Raw genomic sequence first — 19,074 nt, 5'->3', positions numbered from 1 at the left:
ATTGGTGACTTACTAAATACTTTTTTTCCCCACTGCATGAGTTTCACTTTTTGTAATGAAGAACTTAAATAAATTAACTTTTTGATGTTAATCTAACTTTCTGAGAAGCACCTTTATAGAAATCATAGTAAAATTAGTAAGAGACATTGAGAAAGGAAGCCAGGATGGTTTTAAGATCAGGATGTTTTACACCGCTTTGGGGAAATCATATAACCTTGTAGTAAAACCATAGCTCCAGTCACGATTCTACCACCAAGGGACGCTGTGAATGACAGCTCTACCATCCTATGGATCGAAGGCTGGCTAAGCTGTCAGGATTGTGAGTGACAGCTCTAACCTCCCAATCTGAGGGAGAGGCGTTAATATTGATTGACAGCTCAGCCGTCCTATTTGGCTGAGTCAATTGAGATCTCCTGCAGTTGTCATCCAATATTGGTGATTATAGGGCTACTTAACATTGTGTCAATTGTCAGACCTTTGCCAATTGTAGATTTGATCAAGTGGTGTGTGCGTGCTAGGTCTATACTCTGAGTTGTATTCTTATCTCCATTGCCAACCTTGAATTACCTTTTTGACAATCAGTCTGACTTGCCCCTTTGTCTTGATCCGCTACCTTCCTGATTCTCTGGCCTCGGACTGTTACCTGATTGCGCTTTTGTCTCACCCTTCTGTTTATTACGAGCCTTCTTGGTACTGACCTTAGGGACCTCTTGACTATCCTGCCTCACGGTAAGTGCTTGAGTAGTAACTAGTGTCACATTGAGTAGTGACTAGCGTCACACCTCCATTATCATTAAAATGATTTATGAAGCATATTTTTAAAAATATACATTTTAGAGCTGTGTTTTTATGTCAGTTTACATTAAATTAAATAATCATTAGTAAACCATAGATGGACACTGTAGCAGTGTCAGTTTGTTATCTTTATTTTAACCACTTCACAACCTTGGGATTATCTGTATTTGCATTTTCAATTTTTGCTCCACTTCTTCAGAGAGCCATAATTTTTTTTATTTTTCAGTTAATATGGCTATGTGAGGGCTTGTTTTTTATGCGGAACAAGGTGTACTTTCGAATGATTCCATTGGTTTTACCATATAGTGTACGGGAGAAAAAATTCAAAGTGCAGTGAAATGGTAAAAACAGTGCAATTCCACAAATTTTTTTTTGTTACTATGTTCACTAAATGCTGTCACTGTTCCCACGGTGTCTGCACTTGCTGTCCCTGGGGCTGTGATGCAGTGTTGTGACATATGACACCGACGCCCAATCAGCGCTGACGTCACTGCTCCCCGTTTGTATGAACTAAACATAAAGAGGAAGCCAGGGCTGCAGCTCATCCCGGTCTTCCTCTTCATGTTCAGCTTGTCCAAAGGCGAAGATTGTGATGCCAGCGTTGATTAGGCGGTGAACATCATGTTTCATTCCACCGCATCACAGCCCTGGGGCCGCGAGTGCAGACAGTGCTGAAACGGAGTTGACACGGGAAGTGAGTATAGGCTTTATTGTTTTATAATGGCCGAACATTTAGTTTAGGAAGGGGTTGTCCTACTAGTAAACAATCCATTTAAGGGGTGAAAAAAATTCCAAAGTTTGCACAACGAGCTCACAATTTCTATTGATACCTATTTTGGGGTAGATACGATTTTTTGACCTCCTGTTATTGCATTTTATTGCAGTGTTGCGGTGACCAAAAAAAATTAATTCTGGCTTTCTGATTTTTTTCTACACCATTTGCCTTTCGGATTAATTCCTTTTTATATTTTGATCGGGAATTTCTGAGCGCGGCGATACCAGATATGTGTACTTTTATTTTTTTATTGTTGTACAGTATATTGAATGGGGCAAAAGGCAGTGATTTGAACTTTTCTATTTTTTTTTATATTTTTAAAAACTTTTTTTTCTTCTTTTTACTTGCTTCAATATTCTCCTTGGGAGACTTAAAGCTGTGATACTCCGATTGCCTGTGCAACACTTGCTATGTGTAGCAGAATTGATTATCTGCTATTAATGCCGACCACTGCCCGGTGCATACAACAGAGTGACAATGACAACCACATAGGTTTCCTGCAATCATGTGACAGGGGCGCTGATGGGCAGGATCAGTGACGTGCTTCTTGCATGGCCATATTAAATGCCGCTGTAGGCTCATCAAACTGACTCCCCAATGGTCACTCAAATATAGGCTTTACAAAATAACAATCGAGACCATGATGAAGTTAGTGGAGACAGATTAGGTGAGTCTAAGGCCGGCGTCACACACAGCGTAAAATAATACGGTCCGTATATTACGGCCGTAATACGCTGAAAAGTCCCCAAAATAGTGGTCCGTAGCTCCTCCGTAGGCAGGGTGTGTCAGCGTTTTTTGCGCATGGCATCCTCCGTATGTAATCCGTATGGCAGCCGTACTGCGTGCTTTTCTCGCAGGCTTGCAAAACCAACATACCACTATAGAAGGGATCCAAGTGTCACCAAAAAAAAAATATATATATATATATACTGTATATATATATATATATATGTCAGTAGACACATATATATATATATATATATATATATTAATATTTCTTCCAGCGCGAGATAGCTTTAAAGCCGGTAATTCAATTACTGGCTTTTGCTCTCTCCTTCCTAAACCCGACATGATTTGAGACATGGTTTACATACAGTAAACCATGTCATATCCCCCTTTTTTTGCATATTCCACACTACTAATGTTAGTAGTGTGTATATGCAAAATTTGGCCGTTCTATCTACTAAATTAAAGGGTTAAATGGCGGAAAAAATTGGAGTGGGCTCCCGTGCAATTTTCTCCGCCAGAGTAGTAAAGCCAGTGACTGAGGGCAGATATTAATAGCCTGGAGAGGGTCCACGGTTATTGCCCCCCCCCCCGGCTAAAAACACCTGCCCCCAGCCACCCCAGAAAAGGCACATCTGGAAGATGCGCCTATTCTGGCACTTGGCCACTCTCTTCCCATTCCCATGTAGCGGTGGGATATGGGGTAATGAAGGGTTAATGCCACCTTGCTATTGTAAGGTGACATTAAGCCAAATTAATAATGGAGAGGCGTCAATTATGACACCTATCCATTATTAATCCAATACTAGTAAAGGGTTAAAAAAATACACAAACACATTATTAAAAATTATTTTAATGAAATAAAAACAAAGGTTGTTTTAATATTTTATTCAACGCCCAATCCAATCACTGAAGACCCTCGTTCTGTAACAAAAAAAACATAATAAACCAACAATATCCTTACCTTCCGCAGATCTGTAAAGTCCAACGATGTAAATCCATCTGAAGGGGTTAAAATATTTTGCAGCCACGAGCTTTGCTAATGCAACGTTGTTCGTGGCTGCAAAACCCCGGGGAATGAAGGTAAAGTAGGTCAATGACCTATATTTACCTTCATTTGCGGTGAGGCGCCCTCTGCTGGTTGTTCCTAGATCGTGGGAACTTTCCTAGAAAGCTCCCAGGCTCGAGTTCATAAGAGGACAACCAGCAGAGGGCGCCTCTTATGAACTCGAGCCTGGGAGCTTTCTAGGAAAATTCCCACGATCTAGGAACAACCAGCAGAGGGCGCCTCACCGCAAATGAAGGTAAATATAGGTCATTGACCTACTTTACCTTCATTCCCCGGGGTTTTGCAGCCACGAACAACGTTGCATTAGCAAAGCTCGTGGCTGCAAAATATTTTAACCCCTTCAGATGGATTTACATCGTTGGACTTTACAGATCTGCGGAAGGTAAGGATATTGTTGGTTTATTATGTTTTTTTTTGTTACAGAACGAGGGTCTTCAGTGATTGGATTGGGCGTTGAATAAAATATTAAAATAACCTTTGTTTTTATTTCATTAAAATAATTTTTAATAATGTGTTTGTGTATTTTTTTAACCCTTTACTAGTATTGGATTAATAATGGATAGGTGTCATAATTGACGCCTCTCCATTATTAATTTGGCTTAATGTCACCTTACAATAGCAAGGTGGCATTAACCCTTCATTACCCCATATCCCACCGCTACACGGGAATGGGAAGAGAGTGGCCAAGTGCCAGAATAGGCGCATCTTCCAGATGTGCCTTTTCTGGGGTGGCTGGGGGCAGATGTTTTTAGCCAGGGGGGGTGGCAATAACCATGGACCCTCTCCAGGCTATTAATATCTGCCTTCAGTCACTGGCTTTACTACTCTGGCGGAGAAAATTGCGCGGGAGCCCATGCCAATTTTTTCCGCCATTTAACCCTTTAATTTAGTAGATAGAACGGCCAAATTTTGCATATACACACTACTAACATTAGTAGTGTGGAATATGCAAAAAAAAAGGGGGATATGAGATGGTTTACTGTATGTAAACCATGTCTCATATCATGTCGGGTTTAGGAAGGAGATAGCAAAAGCCGGCAATTGAATTACCGGCTTTAAAGCTATCTAGCGCTGTATGAAGTAATCTATATATATAATTGTCTAAGGGTTTTTCCGTCTGTCTGTCTGTCTGTCTGTCTGTCTGTCCTGGAAATCCCGGCTCTCTGATTGGTCGAGGCCGCCAGGCCTCGACCAATCAGAGACCGGCACAGCATCGACGTAGAAATCCCGCGTCTCTGATTGGTCGAGGCCGCCAGGCCTCGACCAATCAGCAACGGGCACAGCGACGATGATGTCATAAAGGACGTAGAAATCCCGCGTCTGATTGGTCGAGGCCGCCAGGCCTCGACCAATCAGCAACGGGCACAGCGACGATGATGTCATAATGTTTGCCATGGCGACGATGTCATAAAGGTTGCCTCGACCAATCAGCGACGGGCACAGTCTGCCGCGAATTCTGGAATCATCATTGTCCATATACTACGGGGATATGCATATTCTAGAATACCCGATGCGTTAGAATCGGGCCACAATCTAGTAATATATATACATATATGTGTCTCACTGACATATATATATATATATATTTACCTATTCTATGTGTACACATTTATTCTACCTATTCTTCTGTAAGCTGTCAGTGTGATTTTACTGTACACCGCAATGAATTACCGGCTTTTCTCTCTGACACCACTGCGTATTTCTCGCAAGTCACACTGCTGGTCCGTGTGTGATCAGTATTTTTCAGGCTTCCATAGACTTTCATTGGCGTATTTCTTGCGCAGTATGGTGACAAACGCAGCATGCTGCGATTTTCTACGGCCGTAGAAAGCCGTATAATACGGATCAGTAAAATACGGCAGATAGGAGCAGGGGCATAGAGAATAATTGTGCTGTTTGTTTTGCGAGTTTTACGGACGTATTTTCTGCGCTCATACGTCCGTAAAACTCGCAAGTGTGACGGCGGCCTAACCATGACTCAAAGTTAATCTTCAAATTTTAGTTAAGTTCCTCTCTTTTAGAAGATGTATTTCTCAAGATTAAACCTATTATTCATTGTGTGAATGAGCTCATTTATTGTTGGGGGGTGTTTCATCTTTCCAGTAGAAAGCTATAAGTTTCCTAGCTTGACAAAGAAACCGTAAAATAGATAACTGATGGTTCTCCCCGACTTGTCGTTCCCCTGTGTAACCTAATTTACAAATAATTGGGTCAGCAGAAATATTACAGTCAAACACACGGGTAACCAGGTTTAACACCTCTGACCAAAACCAACCCAGTATGGGAAAGTCACACGTATAACAGTATTTGTCTGCTTCAGGGGATTTATAACTATAACATAGTGAATTTGACTTACAAATTATTTTGTACAATTGAAGAGGTGTGTTATATGCTTAAGCAAATAATATTGAGAGAGTCTTTGTACCTCACTGAGTGCGACTGCTTTCAAAATATCTATGCACCTATCCTCACTTATTGGGCCCACATTTTGCTCCCATTTAGCCTTTAAAGTATTCTCTCTTTTTGTTTTAGAAGATGCTGTACTAAACATTTACAACGTAGTGATATGAATTCTCTTGTGGAACCATTATTAACTATGAGATCCAAAAATGAGGCTATGTTAACTTGTCTAAATGGAGTTTGCTTGTTTGGGCATGGGTCAATTGTAGGAATTAGTAGAACCTTTTATGCGTGAGATTCAGGTCTTCATGAAACTCTGTAAATGACTTAAGTTATTATTAAAAAGCTGAGAGACCATGCGAAGAATCAAATTCTTCCCCCTTATTGAATTTAAGATAACAAGAGTTATTCCAAATAGATGAAAATTGAGAGTAGCCCATTATTGCTACCATGAATTTGGCTTTGCTCCGCACTTTATGAATACTCTTAATATTCATACATGAAAAAGTACATCTCTAGAACCTGTCTACCTCTAGAACTCTCACTGGGTTGCTTTCATTAAGATCGTGTCTTATCCTGACTGCGGAGGATGGTAGTTCAGGGTTGTCCCATCAAACATCCACACTCTTAAACTAATATTTTCTTGAATCATAATTTGAATTTATGACAGCATTCAGTCTTTTTGGGTAGGAGTATATCAGCATATCTTTGTCCAGTCTTCCATGCAGTAACGCTCCAAATCTTTCAGATTGCTAGGGCATCTCCTGTGTAGAGCCCTTTCAGATCAACCCAGAAGTTTTCAGTTAGTTTCAGATCTGGGCTCTGCCTGGACCATTCCAAAACTTTTATCTTCTTCTGGTGAAGCATTCTTCAGTTGATGTGAAGGTATGCTTAGGTTCGTTGTCATGCTGAAAGGTGAAATACCTTTTCATCTTCAGCTTTTTAGCACAGGCCTGAAGGTTTTGATACAAAATTGACTGATATTTGGAACTGTTCATAACTCTCTGTACCTGGATTAAAGCCCTAGCTCCAGCTGCCAGAAAAAAACCCCAAAGAATATTTCTCCACCATGCTTCACTGTGTATATGGTGTTTTTTGATCATGTTCAGTGTTGGCTTTGCGCCCAACTTTTTTTTTTAGAATTATGTCCAAAAAATTCAACCTTGGTCTCATCAAACCATAACATTTTTTCCCTCATGCTTTTGTCACAGCTAGTGCAAGTTTTGGCAAAACATAGCCAGGCTTGAATGTTTTTCTTTGTAAGAAAAGGCTTCTTGTCTTGTCTCCACAGGCAAGACACATGAATAATGTTAAAGATTGTTGTTATCCACAATACACAAACAGTACTTGCCAGTATGTTGCTGTTCGCATTTTGGCAGCCTCCTGGTCGAATTTTCTTCTTTTCTTTTCATCGATTTTTGAGAGACATCCAGTTCTACATAATGTTGCTGTTATGTCAAATGTAAGCCACTTTTTGTTGACTGTTGTCAAACTTTACAAAGCATTAGATATGGAACGCTGTGTTAGTACCCTTCTCTTGACTGATCACTTTAAAAAATGAGATCTCTTTGCTGTGTTGTAAGCTGTTTATGAACCATAGCTTTTGCTGTAACATGCAGCTAAGATAATGTCAGGAAAATTCTACTAGAACAGCTAAACTTTATATGGAGTAATCAGAATCACTTAAATGATGTCAACTGTATACTGACCACTATTTAACATGAGCATAAATATGATTGGCTTATTCTAATTACCAATACATCCCAATACAATACAATAATAAGAGGTTGTTCAAACCCACGTTATTTTAGTTTTGTTATTTTTATTTCTCTCCCTTAAAATGATTCCAGTTTGATTCTCAATGGATTTGTGCATAGCTGTATATTTGTTCATGCCTACCCTATACTCTGTCGCTGATGCATGGTAACAGGTATATGTGCTAATGTTTGGCTTAATCTCTCCAGATCTTATTTCTGCTTCTCTTCACACAATAATCTATATTAATTAGGCAATTACAGTTCTAAAAACGATGTACCCAATCTTGTTAATAATAATAGATTTACCATAATATTTGTATATGTTTTCTTCCAATTAATGGAAAAATAAGATCGCAAAGTAATACATGAGAGTTGAGTAAAATGTGGAAACAAGTTTTTAGATCTGAAATTCTAAATTTTAACTTATGCCTGTGTAGCACAGATTGCGGTCGCAATTTCTCTGTTATTTTGGCCACATCATCTAAGACTAAAAAACAAACAAAAGGCAGCTACATAAAAGAGCAGATATTCTAAGCTACTCTGCTATGACTTCTATATACTGTAGTGTTCTTTCTGTTGACACAAATGTTTAATAATCATCACTTATTGTCCATCGAAATAGATTTGTCGCCTTCAAGACTTGGTTCAAAAAAGCGAACAAGGACTCGGCTCAGCAGAGTGTCACATCATAAGTCTTAAGGATGCCCAAGACAGGCTTCAAAATGAATTGGACGTAACAAGAGAGCGACTAAGGGAGACAAGTGACTCGTTGTTTGCTGTTCAGGTAACTATTTTGGATCTGAGCGTTTTAGGCTGATTTGGCTTCAGATTCCATTGGGTAGAACAAAAACAATTTATATTTTATTAACTCCACTAAACGTACGAATAGACAATTTATGCAGAGAACACATTCTGTGTATATGTGACTGACATAAGTGTTGAGCGCTTGGCTATGTCTGTCAGTCCCATCGATATATGGAGCAGCAGAGGTAATGTCCTAGTGATCCTATAGTACTAGCGATCAGCCATATATATCACCTATGCTGTGGACACGTAATACATGTATTTTGTGGGAAAATCCATTTTAATTACAGCAGACTCTATGGATGCCTTACATTTATTGCAACTACAGTAGGTCTTTTATTGGATCAACCAATACAATTTTTTTCTTGCTAATACTTGGTGGTATCATGAACAAGATAAACCATCATTAAAATGAATCCTTGCTATTTGTGTGGAAGTTGTGGGCAGTGGGAACTGGAAAGGTCAATAACGGGAAAATAGTGCCATACATTAATAACACTGAACAGTTAACAGTCATTAACTTCATAGTATGCTGCATATTGAGCCCAGGGGGCCCATGCTGAACCCTGTTCATTGCATTCATTCATTGTTCATTGCTGAAAGCCGCTGCAATGGGCATATGAGCATCAGAATTGGGTTGTGGTACAATGGAAAAAGATGGCCCGGTCAGTCACTTTTTACATAACATGATTGGGTACTCTACCACGCAGAATGGGTAGAAGGCAATTTGGTGGAGGTGATGTGATGCTCCAGCCAATGTTCTGTTGGGAACTTTTGGTCTTGACATTTATCTGGATGTTACTTTGTCACGTACCACCTACCTAAACATTTTTGCAGACTACTGCTTCATGGCAACACCTTTCCTTACTGTCAGTGGCCCCTTTTGGCAAGATAATACACTATCACATTGCTAAACGTTCAGAAATCTTTCTCCAAATTTCCTGAATTGTAGTCCACTAAACGATCTGTATTATGTTCTGTCAAGCCAAGTCTGACTTCCATAGTCCCCACTCTCCAATTACAGGCCTTATATCTGAGATCGTTGAAAACATTACAAGTTTTTATTTGGATTTCTATTGACAAAAGTTGGTTGCGTCTAAGTGTAAATGTTACATGTTATGGTGCCCATTGCTGTTCCTCTGATTCCCTCAAACAACTTTTACCTGGATGGTTTTAATATTGTGGCAGATCAGTGTAGTCATTGACATTTTTGGTTGTAATAATTTTACTTCTCAGACTGATAATAAGTAGCTCGATATACATTTTCCTGTGTTCTACAGTTTTGCTTTTGTTTTCCCACCATGTAAATAATTTGTCGCTTTCCTTAATTGAGAATCCTCTGATTCCAGCAGCAAAATAGTTGTATGTCTTGATAAGAAACAGCAGAAACAGAAGTCTAGCTGACTGCTTCATTAATGCCGTATTAACTTGCACAAAGATCATTAAATCCTGTTTGTTATTTGTCCCCAAGGAACAAAAAACATCTTGCTAACAAGCCCAGAGAATCATTCAACTAGCGTTATGCTAATCATGTGCTTTCAGAATCACCGAAGAGTTTTGATGAATCTAGAATACTGAATAGTCACGGCATCAAGGACTCCAGAGATTCATAGATAGAAGGACCCTGGCTAGGGGTTGTTTACCTTGCTTCCTTGTGGTTACGATTCTACTTAATAAAGTACAAAATATAATGCATTAATGTATATATTGGTTATTCTTGATTATGTAACCATGCAGGGACATGCCCACACACTGCAGCTGGTTGTGCAAATAAAGCTTTGGTCACCCATAGTGAGGCAATGGGATGCACAATTTTGTTTCACAATTGTACAGGGATTGGCTTCTGAATAATTTCAACTGCGTAGTATTGCTGCACTCTCAAGCTTAACTCCTTTACTCCTGAGGGTGGTTTGCATGTTAATGACCGTGCCAATTTTTACAATTCTGACCACTGTCCCTTTATGACGTAATAACTCTGGAATGCTTCAGTGGATCCCGGTGATTCTTCGGCTTTTTTTTTCGTGACATATTGTACTTCATGTTAGTGGTAGCTTTCTTTGATATGACTTGCGCTTATTTGTGAAAAAAACAGAAATTTATCAATTTTAAAACTTTGAATTTTCATGCCTTTAAATCACAGAGATATGTCACACAAAATACTTAATAGATAACATTACCCATATGTCTACTTTACATCAGCACAATTTTGGAACCATTTTTTTGTTAGGAAGTTATAAGGGTTAAAAGTTAAACAGCAATTTCTCATTTTTACAACATGATTTTTTTTAGGGAACACCTCACATTTGAAGTCACTTTCAGAGGTCTGCATGATTGAAAATACCCAAGAGTGGCATCATTCTAAAAACTGCACCCCTCAATGTGCTCAAAACCACATTCAAGATGTTTATTTTCCATTCAGGTGCTTCACAGGAATTGTTGGAATGTTTAAAAAAAAAATTTACATTTAACTTGATCCAAAAATTTTTTATTTTACCAAGGGTAACAGGATAAATTGGACCCAAAAATTTGTTTTGGAATTTGTCCTGAGTACGCTGATACCCAATATGTGGGGGTAAACCACTGTTTGGGTGCATTAGAGAGCTCGGATAGGAAGGAGCGCCGTTTGACTTTTCAACGCAAAATTGGCTGGAATTGAGATTGGGCATCATGTTGCGTTTGGAGAGCTCTTGATGTGCCTAAACAGTGGAAACCCCCACAAGTGACACCATTTTGGAAACTAGACCCCCCCAAGGAACGTATCTAGATGTGTGGTGACCACTTTGAACCCCCAAGTGCTTCACATAAGTATATAACGTAGAGCCGTAAAAATAAAAAATCATATTTTTTTCACAAAAATGATCTTTTCGCCCCCAATTTTTAATTTTCCCAAGGGTAACAGGAGAAATTGGACCCCAAAAGTTATTATGCTGTTTGTCATTAGTACGCTGATACCCCATATGTGGGAGTAAACCACATGGCAGAGCTCGGAAGGGAGGAGTGCCGTTTTACTTTTTCAATGCAAAATTGTCTGGAATTAAGATCAGACACCATGTCGCGTTTGGCAAGCCCATGGTGTGTCTAAACAGTGGAAACCCCCCACAAGTGACACCATTTTGGAAACTAGACCGCCAAAGGAACTTCTCTAGATGTGTGGTGAGCACTTTGAACCCCCAAGTGCTTCACAGAAGTATATAACATAAAGCCGTGAAAATAAAAAAATATTTTTTCCACAAAAATTATCTTTTTGTCCCCAATTTTTTATTTTACCAAGGGTAACAGGAGAAGTTGGACCCCAAAAGTTGTTGTGCAATTTTTCTTTTTTCTTGAGTACTCCGATACCCCATATGTAGGGGAATACTACTTTTGAAGCAGAAGGGAAGAGGCGCTATATTGGAGTTCAGATTTTGCTGGAATGGTTTGAGGGTGCAATGTCACTTTGGCAGCGTCCCTGAGGTGCCAGAACAGCAGAAACTTCCTATATGTGAACTCATTTTACAAACTACACTCCCCAATGAATTCTTCTAGGGGCACAGTGATCATATTAACACCACATGTGCCTCACAGAATTTTATACCACTGAGCGGTTAAGAAAAAATAAATTACATTTCTACATTTTACCACTAAAATGTTGCTTTAGCCCCAAGTTTTTAATATTTCTAAGGGCTAATAGGATATTTCTTTCACAACAAACTGAGGTTCATTTTTCCTGAGTGTGCCAATACCCTACATTTAATCGAGAAATATTTTTCAGACACAGTGCAAAGCTCAGAAAGCAAGGAGTGCCAGATTTTACTGTTATGGTTTGCAGGTGCGATAACCCACTGGGAGAGCCCATGAGGTGCCATAACAGCAGAACCCCCCATAAGTGACCCCTTTTTACGAACTACACCTGTCAATTAATTCATCTAAGTGTGCAGTGATCTTATTGACACCATAGATGTCACATAATTTTATACCATTGGGAAGTGAAGACAAAATAACTACATTTTTACCAACAAAATTTTGTTTCAGCCAAAGATTTTACATTTTAACACAAAAAGTGGGTGAAAATGGCAACAAAATTTGTATCACAATGTCTGCTGAACGTGGCAATACCATATATGTGGCTATACAGTACTACTTAGCCATATGGAGAGACTCGGGAGGAACGGAGCGCTACTTGCCTACTCAAGTGAATGGGTCTGGGCAAATATCAGGGTGTTTCCAGGGACCACATGTCCATGGGGAAAACAGGCTGACATGCCCTTTTTTTAATGTCAGCACGGGCCACAAACGTCCTACACAGGTGCATAGGTGCATACACATAACACACATGGATGTCATCTGTGTGCATCGGTGCCGGGGAAGAAGTGTTACAGTAAGCACTGTTCCCCATCGCCGGGTGCTGAACACGGCTCTCATCATTCTTCACTGCTCTGCCGGGTATCGGCCTGAGCAGGGGAGAATGATGAGAGCTACATTTAAGTGATAAAAGAGACAGCAGGTGGTGGCTGATGGGACTATTACTCACATTAGCCTACCCCTGCTGCTGCTGATTACAGAGACAGCAGGAGCGCTAATGGGGGTATTCATCAGCCGCCGCCTGCTCTATAAATAAATAAATGAGTCTGTAACACCTCTCCATTACTAATCCTATTGTTATATGGTAAATAAAGACACAGCCAGAATAAAGTCCTTTAATTGAAAAAATGACACAGACTCCTTTAATACTCTCAATTAAACCATACTTACGACCTTGCCTAATCCCACCGAAGCCCTTGATCTCCTGTAATAAAAAATAAAATAAAAAAACAACAATATACCATACCTGTCCGTTATTCTGTCCCACGTCGTAATCCATGTCTGCGGGATAATTAGTTTTCAACCTGGACGGTGCCAAGATGCGACTGTCCAGGCTGAGAACCACTGGTGAATGAGCTGCTGGGAATGCAGCGTCAGTGACCAGGGGTGACATCATAGAGGTTACCTCCGGTCACTGGGCTCTGTTCCCAGCCGTGCTGAGCTATGGTGAGATCCCCACTAGCACATGGATGGAATATTACATCCGATGTCAGAAAGGGGTTAAAGGGAACCTTTGATGTAAAAAAAAAAAAAAACGCTATTATCCTGCAGATATGGGATTCATAGCATTCTGAAGCTGCCTGGTGCCCACACTTAGAACCTTTCTGCCGGAATGAAATGAACATTATTCCTCCAGGCAGCCTCCAGCTTTTGGTCATTGAGACGTGGCCGGCGTAACTTCAGTCACCGCTGAGTACACAGTGAGCGCTGGCTGTAACCGCACCCAGGCACTGACTGACAGCCAGCTCAGCATTAGCTCCCTCCCGGCAATGCGGCTATCGATTAGTTCGCCAGGCAGCTTTAATATTAGTACTCACCTACTCTCACCCTGCAATCCAGGGCTAATTCCCATGCAGCTCAGTGATGGGAGCCATGACGGCAGTAGTATGGCTCTGAATGCTAACATCGGTCATATGCGTTCAGCAACAATTCTGTCAAATGTGAATATGCCCTTCATCTGTACATGTGAGTGTTAAAGCAAGGGAAGCAGATTACGGCTGTGTGTACAGACCACACCAAAGCCTTATGTTTGAACTATATGCTGGGTGTCCTTTTGGCTCCTGACAGACCATTATACGCTAGTATGCTTTTCTCCTGCTGTTTGGAATTTGGCAGTCTACACTGAAGTATGCTTTTTAAGAATGGCAGTCTATATGTGACATACACCACTTATGGGCTTATGAGCCTTCTGTCAGAGCTAAGTGTTGGGGAATCTTCCTGGGGTATATCTCCAAAAAAAGATTTAAAAGCAGTGTGTGCAGAGCATTACTGCTATGAATTAACACTTGTTCAATACGCTAAATGGTCCGCTGCCGAACTATTACTCTTTTTATTAAACTATTGTAGTTAGTGAGGATGAATTAATTGAGGATAAATAGTATAACCATCTCATCATTTATGAGGATAAATAGTATACCCGTCTCTTCATTTATGAGGATAAATAGTATACCCGTCTCATCATTTATGAGGATAAATAGTATACCTGTCTCATCATTTAACGCTGATCTAATGAGAATAGGAAATTAGGTAGGAAGCTTAAGAACAAAAGACTGGTATTGGAAACCAGAGGTAGAGCAGAATAGGGTAGAGTGAAATATATCCAACTATACCTATGTCATGAACCTTCAGTGCTGTGTCACACTGAAATTAGTCTTTTATTCATATGCAAATCATCTTCACAGGTGCACTGGTGGGTGTATCAAAGCACTTGCAATCCTTGGCTCCTCTTTGCTTCTCCCCGCCCGGTTTCTTGATTAACAGTGGAGAACAGAGCAGCTGTCTCCACTGTCAATCAGGCAGCATAGGATGGCATTAGTGGGGAGAAGAGAACTCAAGAACTGCAAATGGACTCTTTTCTACAATCTTTTGCCCTAACTAAGGGATGAGGATCCTCAATAGAAGACCCCTCTGCACTCATCCAAATTTCCTAACAGAGTATATGAACCTTTAAAATGTAGTTTATGTTTATTAAGAATAAATATTTTATATGTGTGATAGGATATCAGGTTCTATCAATACTCCTGCTTGATTATGTTGATATATGTATATTATTTTTATAGGGTGAGCTGGAAAAGGAAAGACAGCAACATGAATCTGTCATTTCTGCCATGCGGGAAGAAGAAAGATTAAAGATTGAGAAAGTCGCCCGTGATATGGAACTGAAATGGACTGAATCCCTCAGGTAGGTTACTAAAATCTAGGTAAATGTGAAAATATGTTAATCTTTCTTGCAATATGTATTCATGCTGCATACTTTAGGCAAGAGTGTAGCAAGTTACGCGAAGAGTTGAGGGTGCAGCACGAGGAGGACAAGAAGTCTGCTCTGGCCCAACTACGGCAGCTCAAGGAGCGGGAAATAAATACCGCCAAGGATAACTGGCAAAAGAAAGTGGAGGATCTCCTTGACCAGGTACGGAGAATTCTGTCTACATCTGATGCAGACAAATCAAATGGATTGTCCAACCAGTTTTAGTTTTTTCTAGTCATTTGAAAATATCATGAAGAAATATGTCTTCCTAATTTTGAGCCTTTCCCCGCATAGGTGCAGGTGGTACTTATTGTTACTTATATGAATGGATATGGAAAATAAATCAGACATTGCTGCTGTGTGCACACATTCACATACATAATACACAAAGCTTACTCTATTTATTTTAGGAGAAATACAGTGGCAAGCAAAAGGGTAACAATGTTTTGAACTTTTAACTTTCAGGCTTCATTATCTCACCATTCACTACTGCTTTGAACATGAGACTACCATCTTTTTATAGACAATCATCTTGGATATCTCATATGTAAATATGACTTGCAAGCCTATAACATCACTATGATCAAGGACGTTGAGACCATAAGAAAATATACATTCATGAACTGTCTTGTATTCAGTAATATTTGGAGTACAGTGACAAGCAAAAGGGTACCAATGTTTTGAGCTTTGGACTTTCAGGCTCCATATCTCACCATCCACTACTACTTTGAACGTGAGACTACCATCATTTAATAGACAATTATCTTGGCTATCTGATACATAAATTTGACTTGCAACTATTTAGCATTTGATTAGTTATGCAGATTCTTGTCATGTCACTGCATTGTTACAGCTTTGCTCCTAAAAATGTAAATTTTAATTTTCATTATTTTGTTAGTATTTTGTAAATCCACCTTTGGCTTTCACACTGCCTGAATCCTTCTGGGCATGCTCTTGTTCAGATTCAAGCATGTATCCACCGATATCTGATCCCAGGTCTCTTCTACATGTTCCCAAAGTTAGTGTATACTGGTTGATTCCCTTGGGTATTTATACAGCTTTGTGTTCAACTCTACCCACAAGTGTTCATTTGGGTTGTGGTTTGGTGACTGTTGGGGCCACTCCAGCACCTCTACTTCATTGTCATTGAACCATTTCTTCACAAATCTTGACATATGCTTCTTGTCGTTGTCCTGCTGGAATACTGTCGTCCTTTTCATACCCATAGTACTTAAGTAGAAACACAAACTTCAGAGCAGAAAACATTTCCTTATTCATTTATTCCCCGTAATCTGCATGGTAGAGGTGCTATATAAGCTCAGGACACTCTCAAATAGACATATAACGCAAAAAGAAAAAAGAGCACAAAAAGTCCTGGATAAAATCCAGATAATAATTTATTAAAAAATACAAGTAAACACCATGATATAGCCAATAAAGAATCCAATGGACGAAGTGAAATAGCTGACTTTACAGGTATAAAACCCAGGGACCGCATATGTTAAGGTGGACGGGAGGACACAGAATACCAATCACAGAAACAATGCTATCAAATTAAGTAGAAATGTCGCTGGTAAAAGGCATCAGGGTGCTCAAAACATTAAGTTAGTGCAGCTTCTAAAGTAGTATATACTTAAAATAATGTCCAGATATAAGATGCTGCTATAGGAAGATTAGAGAGCAATAAGATAACCAAACCAGTCACAATAGTACTCATCCAAAAAATTGGGTATGTATCACTTTAAGATAAATTCATGTTGCTAGGGGTATCAAATAGTATCCTTAACCATAGTCTCCACTGCTGTCACCTGAGTAGTGCAGCCCCAATGCGCGTTTCGCGTGGGCTTCCTCGGGGGTGTCTTTTACCAGCGACATTTCTACTTAATTTGATAGCATTGTTTCTGTGATTGGTATTTTGTGTCCTCTCATCCACCTTGACATATGCGGTCCCTGGGTTTTATACCTGTAAAGTCAGCTATTTCACTTTGTCTATTGGATTCTTTATTGGCTATTTCATGGTGTTTACTTGTATTTTTTAATAAATTATTATCTGGATTTTATCCAGGACTTTTTGTGCTCTTTTTTTCTTTTTTTGCGTTATGACCATAGTACTCAAGTGTATGAAGTGACTCATCTTGTAGGATGCTTACATATAGCTCAGCATTGAGATGACCATCAATCCTGATCAAGTATCATATTATCAGGCTTCCTCCACTAAACTTGATAGTTCCTTCAATTTCTTGATCTGTTAGATGCTTTTTCCCTTGTTTTTTCCAAATCCATTTGCACCCATCAGACCTTAGTCTATTGATTTTCATCTTATCGTTTCAAATCAAATGTTTCCAAACTGGAGCCAACACTTCTTATGACAATATTGAAGGCTTCTTCTTTTGAGCCATCATTCCAGACTTGTAAAACATGCGCCACACGATGCTTGCATGGATGTTTGTGATCTCAGTATTATGAAGCATACGAGCCACCTCCACTGCCATATTTGTTGAACTGATAAGCCTTGTGATGAGCTGACTTGTTGTTTGCTTGGACGTCTACCTCTTTGTTTTTGAATCGATGGTCTGACTTCATTTCATATCCTTTCACCTGTCATTTCACTCACATGATGCAGTTTGGCAATTTTCTCACGTTGCTAGTGGTGATATCAATGAGGTCAGCGCAGTTCAGGGGCCCGGCTAACAGCGAAGTGAGCTGGGATGGCAGTCTTGGTGACCTGCGGTAACCTCAGTGACATCACCACTAATCACTAATGCTGTGCTCCTAGCAGCTCTTTCTACCGTGGATTTCAGGCTGGATAGTCGCAACTTGGCACCGTCCAGATTGAAAACCATTTATTGCAGATATGGATTACGGCATGGGACAGTATGTCAAACAGGTGATGGAAATGATTGCTTTTTATTTTTGTTTGTTTTTTTTACAGGAAAACAGGGCTTCAATGGAATGGGTGTTAGGTATTATTGTTGTTTATTATTTTCTGTTTTGTTTTTTGTTTTTTACAGAGGACAAGGGCTTCAATCGAATAGGTATAAAATGAGTATAACTTTTAGTTTTTTTATTTTTAAATAAAAAGTAAAATGGTGTGTATTTTTATTTCAAATAAAGGACTTTATTCTGGCTGTGTGTTTATTTACAATCTGACTGTGGAGTTAGGAATGGGCAGGTGTCTTATAGACGCCTCTCCAATACTAACTTGTGGACTTGATGTGAGCAGCCATAAAACAGCTGACATCAGCCCCACAAATATGAACCCCACTTGCCGCCACAACAGGGCAAGCGGGAAGAGCCAGGCAAAGCTCCAGGATTGGTATATATAATAGGTGCTCCTTTTTTGGGGCGGCTGCACGATGGTATTTTTAGGCTGGGGAGGCCAATATCCAGGGCCTATTACCAGCTTAAGAATTCCAGCCTCCAGCTCCCTGCTTTAGCGATGCTCATTGTCAAAAATGGGGGGACCCCACGTGATTTATTTATTTATAGTGTAAGCGCCCGGCTGATGGATACTCCTATCAGCTGCCACCTGCTCGCGCTGTTATCAGTGACAGCAGCCTTAAGCTGACTGGAGTAGTACTCCCAACAGCTGACACCTGTACTTCCGGTCACAGCTGCAGGCTCACGCTGTCTTGCAGATGACAGTGTGGTAAACAATGGATGTTCGGGCCCACCATTCATCTGAATGGGGTCCAGTTTTTGGGTTCAGGTACTGTTCTGGTACACGAACTGAACTTTTTTTTTAACTGTTTGGCCAAAACCGCCTGACACAAGCATCCATGGGTTAACCAATCTTTATACAGGAAGAAAAAGATTTTTCCACAGTCAGGAGCAAGACAGTGACATGACAAGAATCTGTATAACTAATCATATGCTAAATAGTTGCAAGTCAAATTTATGTATCAGATAGCTAAGATAATTGTCTATAAAATGATGGTAG

General features: G+C 39.8%; 1 protein-coding gene across 4 annotated transcripts in view; it reads left to right on the top strand.

Annotated features, from left to right (window-relative positions):
- Window positions 1–19,074, top strand: part of FAM184A (family with sequence similarity 184 member A) — a 348,725-nt gene that overhangs the window by 252,677 nt on the left and 76,974 nt on the right. For all 4 annotated transcript variants that reach the window (XM_069726215.1, XM_069726217.1, XM_069726216.1 and 1 more), the window contains 3 exons: window positions 8,145–8,306; window positions 14,947–15,068; window positions 15,146–15,296. In XM_069726215.1, coding sequence (XP_069582316.1) covers window positions 8,145–8,306; window positions 14,947–15,068; window positions 15,146–15,296 — 435 coding nt within the window. The remainder of the gene's footprint in view (window positions 1–8,144; window positions 8,307–14,946; window positions 15,069–15,145; window positions 15,297–19,074) is intronic.

The sequence above is a fragment of the Ranitomeya imitator genome, chromosome 5, assembly GCF_032444005.1.
Source record: "Ranitomeya imitator isolate aRanImi1 chromosome 5, aRanImi1.pri, whole genome shotgun sequence".
NCBI classification, from domain to species: domain Eukaryota; kingdom Metazoa; phylum Chordata; class Amphibia; order Anura; family Dendrobatidae; genus Ranitomeya; species Ranitomeya imitator.
The sequence above is the reverse complement of the archived record's forward strand: the minus strand, read 5'-3'. Positions and strand labels throughout refer to the sequence as shown.